Source organism: Solanum stenotomum, unplaced genomic scaffold (genome assembly GCF_019186545.1).
Source record: "Solanum stenotomum isolate F172 unplaced genomic scaffold, ASM1918654v1 scaffold30406, whole genome shotgun sequence".
Classification (NCBI taxonomy): Eukaryota; Viridiplantae; Streptophyta; class Magnoliopsida; order Solanales; family Solanaceae; genus Solanum; species Solanum stenotomum.
Window position 1 is genome coordinate 552216 of NW_026030956.1, and position 18584 is coordinate 570799.

Genomic DNA, 18584 nt, shown 5'->3' on the forward strand with positions numbered 1-18584 from the left:
AGTTAGTCAAAGTTCTTATAGTTTGACTCTAAAAAAAAACATGACAATTAAAAGTGGACAAATATAGTATAGTTTTTCGATTATCTTTCTTCCTTTGGAAGTAGTTTCTCCACACTGATTCACTTTGCTATTTTACAACTCATGACAAATGAGGCTTATGGACTTTCATTAATTAGATCGATAGATGCATTTCCATGAGAATAGTGTATATTCGATCCAATTCTAACATTTCCCATTTGATAGCATCATATAACAATATTTTTACATATACTATTGCTATTACAAATTTACAACTTTAAACGGTTCTTTCCGGATGAATATGGCAATTTGCTTTACTTATTTATCAACATACAAAAGGAGTAGCTGATTATTTAAGAGAAACTTGCATAAATATGTTATACAGTTTGGATCATAATGATCATTAGTAGCTATAGCTTATCTAATTATAATTCATTATAACAATTTGAGAGAAGAGAGAAGCGAGCGAGAGTTTGGAGAGAGGGGAGAGGAGGAATGCTAATTAATACATAATTGTATTTGACGGATACAACTTGTATCAACGAATACAATTTGATACATATGTTGCATTCGATACAAAAAGACTATAATGGAGAGGACAGAGGTCAACAAGATTAGGAGAAAGAGGAAAAATGTTAGTGTGGTTTTGGATAGAGAGAAGAGAGATACTAGATACAGGTTATACTCGACGAATACAAGTTGTATCAATACGTATCACTATGGAGATCGTATTTCAAATGTATCAATATAGGTTGTATCAATACATTTGAAGGTTGTATATCGTATATAAATCAATACATGCTATATCAATTTGTATCAATACAAGTTATATTAATATGAAAACCGTATCAAATGAAGTCACAAGGTAGAGATGTCTCATATACAATCCCATCAAACCATTACCTATATAAGATTTTATGAATAGTCTAATTCGAAATCGTGAGAGAGATATATCATACCATATCATATAAAATCACGAGGAAGAGATGTATTAGTCTATTAGATACAATTCCAGTAAATCTTTATATGTATTAGACTGTATCAATGATTTTTTTCCCAAGCTTTAATCTTTGTGTATCAATAACGGAAGCGACAAAATGTGTATCAATTGTTATCAAGCCGATACATATTGTATCAATTCATCATTAATACAATTGTATGTCTCTGCTATCGAGTTCCACTATTAGATATTTTTACGAGAGGTAAAAAATAGACCGATACAACCTATCATAAAAAGGAGAGTGTGTAAAACCTTATATATCTAGGTTAACAAATATTTTTTTAAACTATAGCTATATATTATAAATATAATAATAGCTATGTTTGTATGAATAAGTAAATTTTTCATTATTTAAGCCATGATCCACCAAAATGCAGAGTCTTAGACCATGAAGACTTCACAAGTTAAATTCCATTTTGCAAAATATGGGTGTAGGTGCAAACAACCCAAGCCCACGTCAATAATTAATGGACCAATACTTTTCCAATTTCCTTAAGAATTAGGTGGGATAGTTAGTTTTGAGCTAACGGTCAAAATTTAGCCATTTAAAATATTTCATTCACTTTTACTTGTCCCTTATTTTTAAAATAAATTTTCATTTTTCTTGTCACTTTTGTCATATCAAAACAAAACAATTATTTTTTCCATGTCTTACCCCTAACATTAAATATTATTCTCCATATCAATCTTCAAGACTCAATACTAAACATTACTAATTAATATAGAGATAGTGTGATAAAATACAATTATCAATAATTGTTTTTAATGGGATGCCAAGTCAAACAATGACAATTAAACATAAATGGAGGGAGTACAAATTAAAAGTAGCTATTACCCAATATTTAATGAGAAAATTAAATTTGTACAAGCTATTTCTACTTAAAACATGGAATAATTCCAGCAGATGATGTTGAAATTTGAAGATTGATGAGCAAAATTTCTTGATCAATTCGTAAACTTTAAATCTCTATTAATGCAAACTCCAAAAATGATCCATGAAATTTAATTTTTTCACAATTTTTTAAAAAAAACTTGTCAAAGTTTCAAACACTAAATATTCATAAAGTTCAAACACCACCAACTAGTCATAGAGTTCAAATTGATAATGCTCAAACTAAAAAAAAAAAAGATTTTCTAAAGTATTTTTTCGTATTTTAACTAAAATATTTTTATTTTATCATTTTCTATTTTTACACAAATTAAGAGATAATTTTACTAATTCACCCCTTAAAAAAATTCTTGAGATTATACGAACAAATGTGAATACTTTCAAAAAGAATTAATTACAAAGATAATGTAGGAAAATTTAATTAATTTTTTTTAATTCAGCAAGATGAACCATTAATATCGAAATAACTATTTTTAGTAAGATGATCAATTAATATTAGACGGAGGAACTAAAAATATCATATAAATGGATAACTACTAGTAATTGGCCTTTGGAGTTTGGGTATCGTTTTCTCACCGACAACGCTCTCTTTTTCAATTGGATGCTAAGGAATAATAAGAAAAATTATTCATTTCACTAGACTAGTCCCATTTAAATTGACTAATAATTACATTAGTTGTATTTTAATATAATTAACTCTTTTTTAATTATTAACTTAACAATATTATATGAAACAATTTCATTTTCTTTTCCCTTCCATAAGGATTTTTAAATTACATGATGGTCCATTCAGATGGAGACTTGTTTAATAGATGGCTTCAAAATTTCAAAAAATGTCATTTTTCACTTGTGTTAATTTGATATAAAATAAACTTTATTGGTAGCAAAGATCAAATGCACTACGATTTATTAGATGCGTCAATATTTGTTTTTATAATGTTAGCTTGCGGAAAACTTAACTAGGATGACAAGCTAATTTTTGTGGAAAAATAAAGTATCTTATAAGTTATATGAATGATTAATATTTTGAAATTTGGCATGAAAATGAATATTAATATATTGAACTAGTACTTTTTTATTATATTTTAGGACTATCTGCAATTGTTATTCTTCGGATGCACATTAGGTAATCTATTTTTGTATAATAGCTTGTGAACCATATAAGAGATGTAAATTATAATAGATAAGTATAGCGTGACAAGTTTGATCAGAGGAGACCTCAGTCATTTTGATATCCTTTTAAATTCCGCACTTTCAACCTTAAAATTATGATTTTGAATTATCAAGAAAGCAAATTAAAATTATGATTTTGAATTATCAAGAAAGCAAAAAGGTGATGAAGGTCAAATTTTTACCCCAACTCAGCTATTCTTGTGCCTTATTGATCTACTATATTAATGTAAAAAAATAGAAATGAAATCAACTTTAAAAATAAAAAGTTTTATCCTTTTCTGCTGGTTTAGAAATTCATAGAAACAAATTCAATTTGACCGATTGTTGAAAGGATAAAGGTTGAGTATCATTTAAGGGTGTGTTTGGCACGAGTAAAAATGTTTTTTTTTCCGATAAAATAAATGAGTTCTTAAATTACTTTTATTTGGTAAATAAACAAAATATTTATATGTCATTTAGCAAAATATTATGAAGGTGAGAAGTAGGGCTTGGAGGTGACAGGTCGAGATAGAGATGTGTCTATAATTTCGAAAGAATAAGTACAAATTACTAAAAAATAATCTAAAATATAAATTTAATTGATTTGACGTTTAGATTCTTATTAGCAAAAATAAAAAATTATTCGAAGTGTACCTTAATTAATAAACATGATATGTGTATTCTATATATTTTTTTTAAAAAATATTTAATCATAATTAATTGATATGTATGATTAATATCGAAATATAGACAAAATTTTTAGCTGAATTATGGCAAAGTCAACACTGCACTTCTATTTTACTTCATATGAGAATATTGAAAATCTTAATGTAAATGGTAAAGTGGACTTACCACGTTTCAAAGGTCAATAACTTTCTAAAATATTTTTAAAATATTTTATTAATTTTATAATCAGTCATCGTTTCAAGGTCAATAAATTTCTAAAATATTTTTAAAAATATTTTATTAATTTTATAATCAGCCATTAGGTCAATAAATTTCTAAAATATTTTTAAAATATTTTATTAATTTTATAATCAGCCATTGATCTCATCAAATGTCTTTGTATGAACATGATGAATCAGCTCACATATTGCCACGTGGACTCATTTGCCGACGAAATTCAAAACCAGCTACAAATCAATACAAATAAGAACTCATAGTGAAACTCCACCAATTTATGTGTATTGACCAATCTATCCTCCTCTCTTTTTTCTTATATAAAAACCCTTAATTAAATTGCCAAAAATCACAAAATCAATCTCATTTTTATAGAACCATATATAAGCAAAGAAAATTATGAATTATATTATAGTACTACTGATTTTGATCTAGTGCTAAAATTGAAATAACATTATTAGGTTAGGGAAATGTACTTTCATCTATTGACTTTAAAGTTGAAGATGAGTCTTGATATGAAAGTCATTAGTCAAGTTTATTAAGTATTAAATTACTTAGCATATTTTATTTAAAAAGAAAATGATATAAAAGCGTGTTTACTATCGATTTAAGAAATAAATATTAATTACTTTAAGAAAATAAGAAAAATATAAAATTGATTAGATGATGAATAAAAATAGATTAAAAGATTTATCTTGAATTAAAATGTTTGAAACGGATAACTCATTAGAAATGTTTAAATTATAAGTAAATAACTATGTTCAAGTGAAAAAAGAAAAGTCTTTATTTTCATTATAACATTCTAAAAGCATGCATGTTTTTAAACTAAGAAGAACATATAATGTTTTTGTTTTGATGGGTTCAATTTAGTTTAGATTAATTGTTGAACAATAAAAATCATTTGAATTGCAAATGGGCCAAAGTGTCACGTTCTTAGTCCTTCACTAAATACATGTGCGACATTTGACAACTCGTTAGACACATGAGGATTGCTAGAAAGAATTGTATTGTAGGGAATTTTGATTGATTTTTTTGTTTGATGATTTTTATAAATGAATGTCCTCTATTTATACTACTAACTTAGGCACTAATATGCAAATAATAATTGTTATGCAAGTCTCTACATATATTTACAAATAAATTGATATTCTAAAATATTCTACACAACTAAAATGATTTAAGAATTTTTCATGTAAATTCAGGAAATTCTAAGGTCTTCAACAAAATTATTCGTATATCTCTAGAATATTTCACTAAGAACTATTCTTCTTCTAATGTAAGGCTTCACATAAACAATTTTATGTCTCGTGGCAACTAAGTGACGTGATAACATGACGGGTCATGACAAGGGTGAGAATGAGAAGATATTGATTATTGTAATTATAAGAGGAACATATCTTGGCTTAAAACCTAGATGGGAACTTGTGTAGTCGACATGATTAACTTTTATTTATATCAATATTAAAATTAAAATCTCATGCTAAATGACTTATTGCAAGTATTTGCAATCAGATATTTAATGTCAGTCAGCGTTTTTTTTACCTTAAAATTTAGTATAAAAATCACTATATTTCATATTAATTTTGAAAATATATCTTAACTCAGATTGAAGAATGAATTACAATTAAATATTAAAAATATAAATTTTACAACTTATTTTTAATCCATCAAGAAAATAATTTAAATTCGTGGAATAAAGATTTATAGACTTTTCTCATGAATCATTTTATCATTTAACTAGTTTCAATTAATATAGACAAAAAATATTTCCAATTCATTGAATGAAAAATTATCCAAATTAAATAAACTCCAAGGGGCAATTTTGTAAATCACTTAAAATTTCAAGTTTTTTCTTTATCTCATTTACCATTCCCAAACGAAAAGAGATTGCTATGAAAAGTCCTCTGTTTCTCTCTCTCTCTCTTCGTTCATAAGCTACTGTCCTTTCTCTCAGATCCACAGCTCCAACAATTTTTTCATCGCAAAATGCCAGTGAAACCTCTCTACGATCTCGTGAATTCGCACTTCTGAAGGTACTACAACATTCCAGAAGAGTCGGTATAGATATATTTGCACCGTTTAGTTTTCTGTGTCGGCCGGACGGACGGAGTAGTGTGAATGGGGGGAGTACCGTCAACGCCGAGGTTTAGCGGTGGTTCGAGGCCTCATGAAACAGCGGAGTACCTAATTGGAGCATTTATTGGCGAGAAATCGTTTCCTCTTGCTTCTGATTACTGGCAGAAGCTTCTAGAGCTTCCTCTTAATCTTCATTGGTCTTCGGATCGTGTTCAGCAAGCTTGCCTACACTTTGGTACCTAACTATCTGTTATCTTTTAAAGTTGTTTATTTCCTTGATTATTTATTATTAAGATTTGTTGGTGAATAGAAAAGGAAAAGTGATGTAGTTTAATTGTGAAGTTAGCTCGCATATATTAGGTTCTGTTAGTTGGCGGCAACGAGTATCTGTAATGTCGTGTAGAAACTTCTATTGATGAATGGAAGTTGCTAGAACATTCATATGTTAGGTTTAGTTACTGTGCAGCTTTCCGTGGTAGTCTGATAGTTAAATAATACGCATTGTATGTAAATTGGTGAAATTGAGTGAGTGAATTTTGACCGTCACTGTTGTTGAGGTAATTTATCAGGTGTTGGATCCTGCAAAAATAGTGCATTATTAGAGAATCCGACGTGGGTGAGGCAACATTTTTGGAGGGTCCGACCAACATAGGTTGGAAGTGCCTACACCAATAGAAATGGAAAAGGAAAAAAAAAATCATAACGTGCATGTGATTCTCACCACTGTTTTTTAAATTCGCCGAAATCTATAGTTGACTCTTTTTGAGGATTTGGCAAATGCTTAGTGTCTATACTAGTTGTTTAGGCAGTTAGGTCTGAAGCCAGCCATCAAATTTGCCACTTGTGGAGCTCTACTCAAAGTATTCTTGTGCTCCTGCATACTCTATTTAATGTGGAAAGTAGCCTAGTTGTCTCCCAATCCTAAAACTAGAAGTGGTCACAACGTCAGATGTCAACAGAAAAATGCTCTGTACCATTGATCTCCTCAGATGATGTTTTAGAACTTTTTAAATGCAATGGTCTTTCGATTCTGAAATTTTGGTGCATTTGCACTTCCCAAGAGCCGGAGAAAGAAAACTCTGATGAAGATTTTTAAATGGATTATGGTATCGGTTTGAAATGGAAGAAATTGCAATGTAATTTCCATATCTAAATTTCCTTCAAAAAGGGGATCATTATCTCCAATTAAAGAGCAAAATCTTCCAATCGACCTTTGTAAAATTTAAACGAACTGAAAGTTTTGGAGAGAGAATAATTTTAAGTTTGGTTAATTATTGTTTGAGTTTGGAGGAGTTTGGAGGAACACTGCAGTTTAATTTGAATGTTGAGTATAATATGGCTTCTTACATATCCATCTACATATACTGATAAGTTTTGAAACGATAAAGGTTTTCCATAAGCTACTAGTAGATCAACACAAAATTTTGAAGGGGACAAATATTTTATTGGATGAACCAGACGTTCTTTTGATGTTTACTCTGATCTATTTTCAAAGTAACAAAGATGACCGAAGAAAGTGTTTACTCTCTGGTGTCAGACAAACTTTAGTGTGCGTTATGGATCTGTTTGGAATACAATGACTTCTAGCACGGAGTGAAAGACCTGACGCTACGGGGTAAATACAAAAGATAAATAGGAGGAGATTTGGGAAGTAGCATCCCTAGGTTGGGTGCTTTTTGTAGAGAACCATACCTTTTTGAAAGGTTCTCTATTTAGTCTGCATCTTGTTGTGGAGTTTCCCCTGTTTTTTTAATTATATGTTTTAGATAACGCATCTTTTTAATAAAATTTCACCTTTATTAGGAAAATAACGCAAAAAAAGGTCTTGCATCAAGCTTGTGCGGTGCCTCAGATGTAGCTAGAGCACGGACTACCTAGAAATGCATTTGATTTCTGTTACATTGAAAGTGATAGTATATCTGGAATTCTCTGTTTGAAAAAGTATATCTGGAATTCTTGCGTAGTAATCTATAGAACAAGGGAGGTAAAAAAATGAGAATTGTCATTGGATAGGAGTACAAAGTAGGAGAAGTTCTCCCATAGAGAGTAGAAACAAAATTGAAGATCAGTTACCCTGGTGAAGTTACTCTGGAGCACATAAATTTTTTCCCTGGAGTTATTTATTGAAACAAGAAGAACTTCTACTCCGGAAACTTTGAACAGATTCATGCAAATTGCTTAATTATTTAAGTTGATAAATCTTTTTCTTATTGAAGACTAGTGCAAAAATTAGGTAATTCTACTTGGGCCTCAAGTTATGGAGAGTGCTAACTTCCTTCCAATGTTGTGCAAGTAAAAATTGTACTCTCTTTTCTGCATTCTTGTGCTTGCTTATCGTGCGGACGACTGCTTTCAGGAATAATGAACTTAGTAGTTGGTATTAATTTCCATAATACATTATTTAAAGCTTAGATTTTTATTTATTTTTGATAAAATGATGTAAGCATGAAAGAATTAGGTAAAGCAGAGTGTGAAACATGGTACTCGTTCTACTTTTCATGTTTTACGCCTCATGCTATGCATATTGGGTTGTAAGTATTTTCTTGCTGATATATAGTTATTAGTTGTAAGATGTCGCTCTTTCATCTTTTATGACTTATCAGCAGGCTATTGGCACTAACCATATGAATTCTTTATCTGACCCTCTTATTGTGTCTTTTCTTTCTATAACTTCCCTGTTTAATTTTTCTAGAACCAATTCTTGCTCATGAGTGGGAATAATTTATTTCGACGTTTATTCCATCTCTTTTTTTTCTTTTGTTGTGGGGGTGGATGTGGGATGATGAGCTCACTGGTATGATCATCTAATACCATCTGCTGTTTCTTGCAGCTCAGAACAACTGCTACACAAGGCATCTTGCCAAAATTTTAATTCACCTGTCCTGGTGCTTGCAACAGTGTGTTTCTACATCCGATGCTTCTTCATCAGCTTATGTGAAAGCTCTCAATGCAGTCTACGTCTCATCTGTTTTTCTGAAGCACCTCATTGAGAATGCTAAAACTGACAACTTTGAAGATCTATACATGTCCCTGAATGAAAGTGAGGAAATTCCAAGTAATGTCCCTAAAGGTAATGCATTCACAACATGGTTCATTCATTTTTGGTTAGTGAGACTTCTCTGATTTTCTTATCTATATTCCTCTTTCATTTTACAATTTTGTTCTCTCTTCGGAATATATCTTCTTTTTCTTTTGTGCGTGGGAGGGCAATTGGAGTATGTAGCAACTTAAGTGATCACTACAGTATTTCAACCACTATGACTTAAACAAAGTGAATGTATATGCTGATTGTTCTAAGATCTAATCGTGGATTCCTTTTCTATTTTATAAGGTAGATATAATAGTGTCTTTGCTTCTAAGCATCATATTCACTGTTCAAAACAGTGTGTACTGTGTAGTCTAATTTATGAAAAACTCGAATGGTTGTCTCCAATTGTACTGCAATTTTTTTTTTGGACTTACATTAGGGTAAATTAAGAAATTTTCTGTTACTTTTTTATGGATGAAATTGAGCAATACCTTTGTGATGACCAAATGATTCTTTAAGGTTCTAACTCATATCTCTTGTAGCGCTGATTTCGGTAGTTGAAGTTGAGCCATACCTTAGTAGTGACCAACAATTTCTTCCAGATTCTAACTTGTGTCTCTTATAGAGCTTATTTCAGTGGGGGTAGCTTTCATAAACTGTTCTTTGCTGATTTTGATCTGGTTGAGTCTCCTACATTTGGGAATCACTTTTTTTTTTTTTAATCTTTATGTTCAGATCTGTCCGGGAATTTAAGTCCTTTACTTCCTTACTCTTACCACCATTCCTCTTTCATTTTCTTTTACAGAACAGAGTATTGAGCATCTTGTTGTGAATAGTGTGCTTAATTTTCTTGGCAGGGTAGATGTAAGGTATGTTGAGCTTTGTGCAACAAATATCTTCTCTGATAGCTTGCCAGTTGTTTTCCTAATACTGTGTGGTTTTTGTGACAGCTCTGATACATATCTTCTACACTATGAGTTGCTTAATTTCATGCTTGTTGCGTTATCAACTCAGCTTCTTTCTGGGCCATCACTTGGAGCTGATGATATTCATCCTTTCTTTGATGCAGCAATGTCTCAGGTCATCATTAGTTTCTCTCAGTAGATATCTCTAAAAAATATTGAAATCTTATCTATTTGCTTTAGTATTTGCTGCAAATTCCTTGGCAAGTCATGAGCCACTTCTGAATATAATTTTTTTCTTCAGCCAACTTCTTTGGTCAATCTGGCTATATGTAAGCTGCTTGTTAACTACATCACGCGGCCGCGTTTCCCTCTGAAGGCTTCATCGTATTATATATTTTCTGAAGGATATCGTCCTGGAGTTTTACAGAGAGTTGGCTCTGTTGCGGGTAGGATGAAGTGATTTATTAACCCCCCTTTCTCTAGTGTGTAGCTCATCTCCTTCCTCCCTTTTACCCACATCCATTCCTATCTGCATTTTGTATGATCTTTATATTTATTTGCTTAGCACAAGTTTGGTTCCTATTTGGCTATTTATAGCCACATCCCCAAAATATCCATTGTATAAAATTATTCTTGTTCTTTTGTTCATGTATGCAGCATTACGTAGTCATTGTTGAATCCTTCCATCCCCAATTGATTCAGTTATTAGGCCTTTTGTTTAGTCACTGTGCTGTCCTATCATTCTCATTGAAGCTTCTGCCTTTTCCATTGACTTGCAGCAAATCTCGTGCTGCTGCCATTGAATTTCTTTGCAAGTTCAAGCAATGAAGCTTCCAGAAGCCCATTGGCAGACAACAGTCTTAATATTTTACTCATCCTTGTTCATTACCGCAAGAGTCTTGGCATGGACCATTTCAAAGATAAAATTGACTACAGCAGTCCAGATTCACTACCAAAGGAAGAATCATTCTTTGAGAATCCTTACTGCAAGGCCCTTGAGAATGCTCGGGATATTGAATGTTAGAACGATTCTTTTTCCGTTCTGGTATCCCTTTGGCTACTTCATGAATTTTGTTCATGATTCTAAGCTTCTTTGTGTTCTCTCAAGCAGTTGATCGTGTTGATGTTGAGGGAAATGCACCTGGTGGTCCGGTTGTGAGATTACCCTTTGCTTCTCTTTTTGATACCCTTGGCATGTAAGTGTTAATCTATCTCACTTGTTGATCCAAGGTGACAACTAAAAGTTGCTTACACTGTACGATAGTAGCTCCTATTTTAATATGAAAATTGGCTATGCACAAGGAGTTTATTTGTGACCTTCTACATCCCCGTGGCAGAGAAGATATTTTATTATTTGGCTTTTAGTCAATCCGTTTGGTCTGTTCATAGTGAAATACCCTTAATACTACTTCCATATTATGATCTTCTTTTTTCCTGATAAGTAAGGTGAAATTTTATAAACTTCTCAGCATAAATGGTATGCTGGTATGAACAATTGAGTAGCATAAAAATAGTTCTCACAGATTATGTAGAGAACTAATAAGTTGATCATGACTCTACATTGTGACAATCATATAAATCTGCCATGCTGGTCCAAAAGCTAAAGTTAAGAAATACAATTGAACATAAGACTAGATTGTCCTCTGTCTTAAAAAATTCGTGAGTTGCTCTCTTTTCATATGATCCACCAAATTTTTACTGGTATTTCATTCCAAACTCTTGAATGTATACCCTTCAGACTCTTCTTTGCCAGCCTTGTAGAAGCTCCAATATGGCTCTTGGTGTAGCCTTCTTTAAACCCAAAATGTCAAAAACTATGTCCTAAAGCTGTGCAGTAATCTTGCAATGCAAAAAGAAGATTTCTGTCTTCTGGATCCTCTTCACAGAAGGTAGGTTCTACTAAAATGATCAGCCCTCTTCGTTGCAAATTTTTGTGTGTTAAACATGCATTGCCTACTTCTATGTAATGATCTGATGGCATAAAATATGTTTATTTGTATATTTGATGATACAATTGTTCACATACATCATTTGGCTCTGATAATGAGTGAGTGGGCTTGCAACTATGTTTTCAGGTGCTTGGCTGATGAGACTTCTGCACTTCTGCTTTATTCACTCGTTCATGGGAATTCAGATTTTCTTGAGTATGTGTTGGTGCGGACTGATCTGGATACACTGGTAAAATATGATGGCTTATGTTATATTTTTATTTCTGACTGAATAATGACAGTTGCTTGTGAATATCACTCCCACCAATCACTGTGTAAGGAAATCAAGATTCTAGAGTGTACATGATGGATAAGGAGAGTATCAAGCAATAAAAGTGTAGCTAGGCGTAGTTTGATCTCTTGCAACTGCTTGCGCAGCAAGTTGATGTATTTATGGAATTGAGGTCTTGATAATAATGTGGACTATGATCCTTGGTTATCTATTAACAGATGGTTGTTTTTTTGTTTTGATGAAGAGCAGATACTTGGTTATCCATTAGCAGATACTGAATTTTTTCCACGTTTTTCTTATCCAGTTTCCTACTTCCTTTTTTAGAATCTCACTTTCCAACTGTTCTTGCGTTGTTGAATATAATTTTTTGCCCCTTCAGTTAGAATTTAGAATCTTACTGTCTGTTTGAATAAATCAACAGTTGATGCCTTTGCTCGAAACACTGTATAATGCACCTAGGAGGACATCCAATCAGATATATATGGTGCTGATTATCCTTCTTATACTTAGCCAAGATTCCTCATTCAACGCCAGCATTCATAAACTGGTAAATAAAGATCTCTCCGCCTTTTTTACATGTAAGCCTGGACTATCTAAATTCTACATCTTTCTGCAGGTGTTGCCCAGTGTTCCATGGTACCAAGAACGCGTTCTTCATCAGACCTCTCTTGGTTCTCTTATGGTCATAATTTTGACGAGGACGGTGAAATACAACCTCTCTAAGTTGCGGGTATGATATGAAATGTCTGTTGGTTTATTATTGCACTTTCTTTATTTCATGTTCTATCTCTCTACTATTCCTTATCTCTTTTATCTCTTCTTGGGTGGGAAGGTAAATTGCTTCTTGATATTTCTGGCAGTTCCACCATACATAAATTTTACACTCTTAACTGTTACATATATCCTCATCAGAATATACTGTCATGAGGCAGTATTTTTAGTGATCTACTGATACATCTACTTGAATTGCTGTAATGAGCAATTTGGGTAGAGCAATACAACTTCATGAAATGGATCCTTGACTTCTGTTTGAGCATGGGGTGCATAATTAAAGTTCGTCCTCTTTACCAATAAAGTTTCTCTTTTATTGGTAATTTGTTGGTGTGTTTCATGATGAAGTTGATCAAACCATGAAAGCCGACTTCAAGCATGTGTTTTCTGATGCATTTAACAGGATGTTTACCTTCATACAAATTGCCTTGCAACTTTAGCTAATATGGCACCTCATGTACATCGCCTAAGTGGTTATGCATCACAACGTTTAGTGAGCCTATTTGACATGCTTGCACGCAAGTAAGTTTCTTGTTCCTTGTGTTTACCAGTGAGTTATAAAAAAAATTTGGTTGATTGATTGTTATTTTGATCTTGTTCTATAATGTAGGTACAACAAATTGGCAGAGATGAAAAATGATAAGATGCATGTGCCCAATGGTGAATCAAAGGAAGAAAATAGTCTCCAAGAAGACATGGTACTTCACACTTGGCCTTTAGCATCATTTCCACTTTCTTTATTAATTGCTCTCATCTAGCATAATTGGTACGTGATAGCATTAAAGTTCTTCAAATATTTTTGCAGGCAGCTGAGCTGCATATTTATACCGACTTCTTAAGAATTGTTCTTGAGATATTAAATGCTATTCTGACCTATTCCTTGCCGCGGAATCCTGAGGTATCAGCACTTTCGATCATCTATAGTTGTTTGTTCATGAGGATAAGTTGCTTGTTGCAGCTTTTATTAATTGCATTCCAAAACTGGCAGGTTGTTTATGCAATTATGCACAGGCAGGAAGTTTTTCAGCCATTCAAAAGTCATCCACGATTCAATGAACTGCTTGACAACATATTTATGGTATGCTTATTCTTTTGTGTGTTTGCAGTTCCTATGTTTTTGAAAAGGGGTTCCTTGAAAGTAGGACTTACTTTCTACTAACTGAAAACAGTTCAGTAGTGTAGTCTGGAAGGCATTATGATTTTGTGATGTTATTTCAAGGTTTTGGACTTCTTCAACAGTCGCATGGATGCCCAGAAGATGGATGGGGAATGGTCTGTAGAGAAAGTACTGCAAGTGATTATTGTTAATTGCCGATCTTGGAGGGTTGACGGACTAAAGGTAGAATGCTAATTCATTTAATAGTTATGCCAACTTATGATGACTTGATTGTATCTGATTATCATATTTGTTGACACCAGATGTTTACCCAATTGCGTTTCACATATGAACAAGAGAGTCATCCTGAGGAGTTCTTCATTCCATATGTGTGGCAGCTGGTGTTGTCTCGGAGGTTGGTGGTTTTTATCGTAAAACACATGCTCTTTGTTAGAGTATCCTTTAATTCCATGTGCTTTTCCAAGTTTATATCTTTGTCTTTCTCAATGTTTTGTTTTGAAACATGTAATCTACCATTTATTGATTGAATCATATACAGCACAAGTGGATTTATCCTCTTATACCTATTTCATTTGTGGTTGTGATGTAGATTTTCCCAATTCGTAATTCATTTGTTTTCTTTATTTTCTGCAGTGGTCTCAACTTTTCTCCTGGCAGCATACATCTTTTCCCGGCTGACCTTCCTCTCCAAGTAAGTATGCCTGCTTACTGTACTTGATTCAACCCATCTTATGTATGGTCTATGGTTGGGCTGGGGGATTTAGATGGATGTCAGGATATTTTCTTGACCATGTTAGAAGATTTTCCATAGTACGGTGGTTTGTTGTTGACTGAATTAATGTGGTTTGTTGAGCCTGGATTTATGTACACTGGCTTTCTCTGTTTATTGCCTTCTCTTTTGTATTTACAAGTGCGTCGCTCTCTCTCTCTTGCTCTCTCTGTTTGTGGTTGTTATTTACATGTCCAAAGCCATCTTTTATATGCTTTCCTGCTCTTAAAAAATGTCAGCGAGCATGGTTAATATTATGTCCACAAAAGATGACACAAGCTTGTCTTTGTGGAATATCACATATATGATCCCCCGTAAAATTAAAATTCTACGTCCATTTACTTCATAAAAAAAAAGATTAAAATTTTATGTTTCTTCAGGATCCTCCTTCTATGTCATCTTGGGAGTTTGTTCGGCATTGCATTTCAAAATAATTTGTTTGGTCTCTCTTCAGTTTCAACTTAAATTTACTTGACATTAGTGTCGAGCATGATGTGTGTGTTTTAGAAGGGTTGAAGTGTTTTAAATGCTTTTACTGGTAAGTAGTTTTCTGATTATCATGGTTTTTGAGTAATCATTCACTGAATCGTTCCGTGTCTGAAACAGGATAATATTGGCGAGGAGGCTGGAAAGCCTCAGAAAGGTGACATGAAAGGAAATGAGCTAAAGATAGAGGTGCCAGTTTGACGGATTATCATCCCAGAAGACTACGCTGTGTATATACATACATGTATCTATAGATATGTATTCTTGTCATTCTTTTCTGTTCATAACTTAAGAGTAGAGGATTTTTACTTACAGCTGAGTGAATTGAAATATCACCAGTGTAATAAATAAAGGTATTGGTCAAGTTTAGGCTTTTAATATAGTTCTACTAGGTAAAATAACTCCCATTATATCAATTTTGAAGAAGCAACTATGCTAATCTGCTTACCCTTTTGGGCAAGTGTTCAACATGAAGTGATACTATACAAGTTGGTGGTTGTCAATAGTACACTGTAGCCGGTATATTTTTACCCTTTTGCATTTGTCGAACATTTTGGATGATATGATACACGATGGTACTTCGATCATTCCATCACTTGGTTTAGCATTTGAAATTGTCATTGATACTTTGTTAGTGATCAGTGTATGTATGTATTCATAACACTCCTAAACACAAATAAGAGACCAACAAATAAGTATTTAAAAGTAATAATATAAACTTTATATTATTATTATTATTATTCATTTTATATACTTAGACTTGGAAAAGGCCAGCTCCTTTAACATATTCAGTAAAAGCTAAAGCAACTAATCCCAACATAGCAAATCTGCCATTCCAAATCTCAGCATCAGCACTCATAATCCCCTCAGATTTAGACTCAACAGTAACTCCTTGGAACAATGGGATTAGTGAAGCCAAAGTTAGCAATGCACTTGACCCCAAGAACCATAATAATCCACCGTTTGATAACTGTGCAGATAAATCTGCACCGTTGGCTAGCTCCACACCAATGGCTGCTACAAATCCAATCATGGCTAGCCTACCGTTGATCCTCTCAGGTGCCGGGCCACTGAATGAGAATATATCGGAGAAATTGGTGCTTGGTTTTGGCTGTTACATAAAACAACACGAGTAAAAAGAATTAAAAAATGTCTCCAAGGTACTAGTTTATTTTTTTAAAAAAAACTTGCCATCAATGTTATGGTCGAAAAATGCCCTTCTAGACTTTTCAAGAAAAATTGGAAATCTAAAATCAACCTGAAAAATATGCTTGAAGTAAGCTAAGTGAACTTTTCAAAAAAAAGATAGTACTACCAACCTTAACAAAAGGAGCAGGTGTTGGCTTGGGAACTGTAGCAGCAGAATCAGTCAAAGGGGTTGAAGATTTGTCTAACTTCTCACCCTCCTGCAATTTTTCGAATTAACATAATTTGAATCTCGAAAAATAAAAAATATCACATGAACTGAAAAAACTTTTTTAAAAAAAATATGAAATAGAAGAGGTTAAGATTTATGCGCGGACCTCAGCCATACACTTAACACGAAGATGCGAACTCCTGTGAAGGCGTGGCAAGTAACAGCTAGGAACAAACTGATTCAAGCCATTTCTACTTTGTGACAACTTAACTGGACTTCCCAAAATTATGGATTGCATGGCAAATGAAGTTGTCATATTTTCTTTTTTTAACTTAAAGAGAAAATGCTTTACTTTTCAAGAGTTGAAAAAAGGTTAAGAAGTACTAGTGTTAAATAGTGAACAAATTTATTAATTCACTTTGATATAATCGTTCGGCAATAGTTAGTGGGCATTTATAGTGTGCTAAGAAAGGGAGAAGACAAAAGGGGTGGATATTTTAGGAGCCACGTAATTCAATTTTGGGCCTCTAAAGATACATATAAGTCACGTGGATTCATTGAACTTTTAGCAAAAAGTAACAAGATGATGTGGCTTGCCAATTTACCCCATATATGTCAAGAACCTCCTAGAAGGTACTACAACTTATTTATTGCATGATTTGAGTAATTAAATGAAGGGATAACTTCCTAGAAGTTACTACAACATGTGTATTGCATGATTTGGGAAATTAAATGAAGGGGGTAGGCTAATTTTATCACAATACTTATATTAATTGATTATTTATAATCTAAGATCATTATAAAATAATTGAGAATGAAAAAATAATTATATTTTCTTGATATATTAAGATGATAAATAAAAATAAAAATTTATTTTTGAATACTGAACAAGCAAACGTGCAAGTAAATGCCAATAAAAAAAACCAAATGCGCATCCGGGGAATCGAACCCCGGTCAGTACCGTGGGAGGGTACTATGATACCACTACACCAGATGCGCTTTGTGTTTTGACTCCTCATGTTGGATTTATCTATTATTGAAATGGAGAGAGAGAGAGAGGGGGAGAGGGAGTGTTGTTTCACACCTCAAAAGAGCCTTGAAGATGAAAGAAACCTTCCCTAATCAACCGATGACAAAAGTAATGAAAATACTCATAAATTTGACGTGAATTATTAGTTTTGTTCTTCAACTATGAACAATTTTAAAATCACTCTCTAATTAACTGAACTTAAAAAAAAAACTCCAAATCTTGCCACATGAGTGAAATACACTCTTAAATTTTCTTCAATTTTAAGAGTGTTTTCAATATTTCTCTTAGCTTTTTATGAAGCGCGATTCTATAGTTGCTATATCATGTGACATATCAGAATGTATTTAAATTTAGCTGGCCAAGAATATTATAAAGACTACTAATAATTCAGAAATGAATTTAGTAATTCATAGCAAGTTCAAAGTATTTTCATTATATCTATGTTAGCCGATTGATATGATAACTTGATAAGACAAGTTGTCAATGACCTTCCCTTTTGTATGATATATATTTGTAATAACTTGCAATGTTTTTAAATTGTAATTTAAATGTTTTTTATACACTTCCTCTATTTAAAAAAAAATGATTTAGTTTGATTTGATACAAAATTTAAAAAAATAAAGAAAAAAAATTTCAATTTTGTATCCCTAAATTAAATGTTAAATGTATCAAAATGGCTTTTAATGTTGAAATTAAGATGTTACAAAAAAGAAAAAAAGATTTATTTTTTAAAAAACAGACTAAAAAAGAAAATAAGTTATAGTTTTTAATGTTGTGGCTTTAAACATATATGTCACATGGAAAATTGAAATTAAAATATTATCAAATTTATTTTTATTTTTTTTTGAAAAAACAGACTAAAAAAA

At 32.4% G+C, this 18584-nt stretch overlaps 2 protein-coding genes and 1 non-coding gene across 3 annotated transcripts; 1 reads left to right on the forward strand and 2 right to left on the reverse strand.

Moving 5' to 3' along the window:
- Nucleotides 1-5849: 5849 nt before the first annotated feature.
- On the forward strand, nt 5850-15807 carry LOC125851839 (uncharacterized). Its single transcript, XM_049531578.1, has 18 exons — nt 5850-6270; nt 8866-9105; nt 9869-9932; nt 10014-10143; nt 10270-10414; nt 10748-10987; nt 11080-11164; nt 12044-12146; nt 12610-12735; nt 12805-12918; nt 13363-13481; nt 13570-13657; nt 13765-13857; nt 13948-14037; nt 14179-14298; nt 14379-14470; nt 14710-14767; nt 15452-15807. Exons 1-18 carry the CDS (start codon nt 6078-6080, stop codon nt 15530-15532), a joined length of 2181 nt encoding a protein of 726 aa, XP_049387535.1. The 5' UTR covers nt 5850-6077; the 3' UTR covers nt 15533-15807.
- Nucleotides 15808-16076: 269 nt separating this feature from the next.
- Nucleotides 16077-17112, reverse strand: LOC125851873 (early light-induced protein, chloroplastic). Its single transcript, XM_049531620.1, has 3 exons — nt 16855-17112; nt 16651-16737; nt 16077-16442 (listed from the first exon to the last, which is right to left on the reverse strand). The coding sequence occupies exons 1-3, from the start codon at nt 17002-17004 to the stop codon at nt 16086-16088; spliced, it is 594 nt and encodes a 197-aa protein (XP_049387577.1). The 5' UTR covers nt 17005-17112; the 3' UTR covers nt 16077-16085.
- Nucleotides 17113-17616: 504 nt separating this feature from the next.
- Nucleotides 17617-17687, reverse strand: TRNAG-CCC (transfer RNA glycine (anticodon CCC)). Its single transcript has one exon. It is a non-coding gene; the product is annotated as a tRNA-Gly (tRNA).
- Nucleotides 17688-18584: the final 897 nt, after the last annotated feature.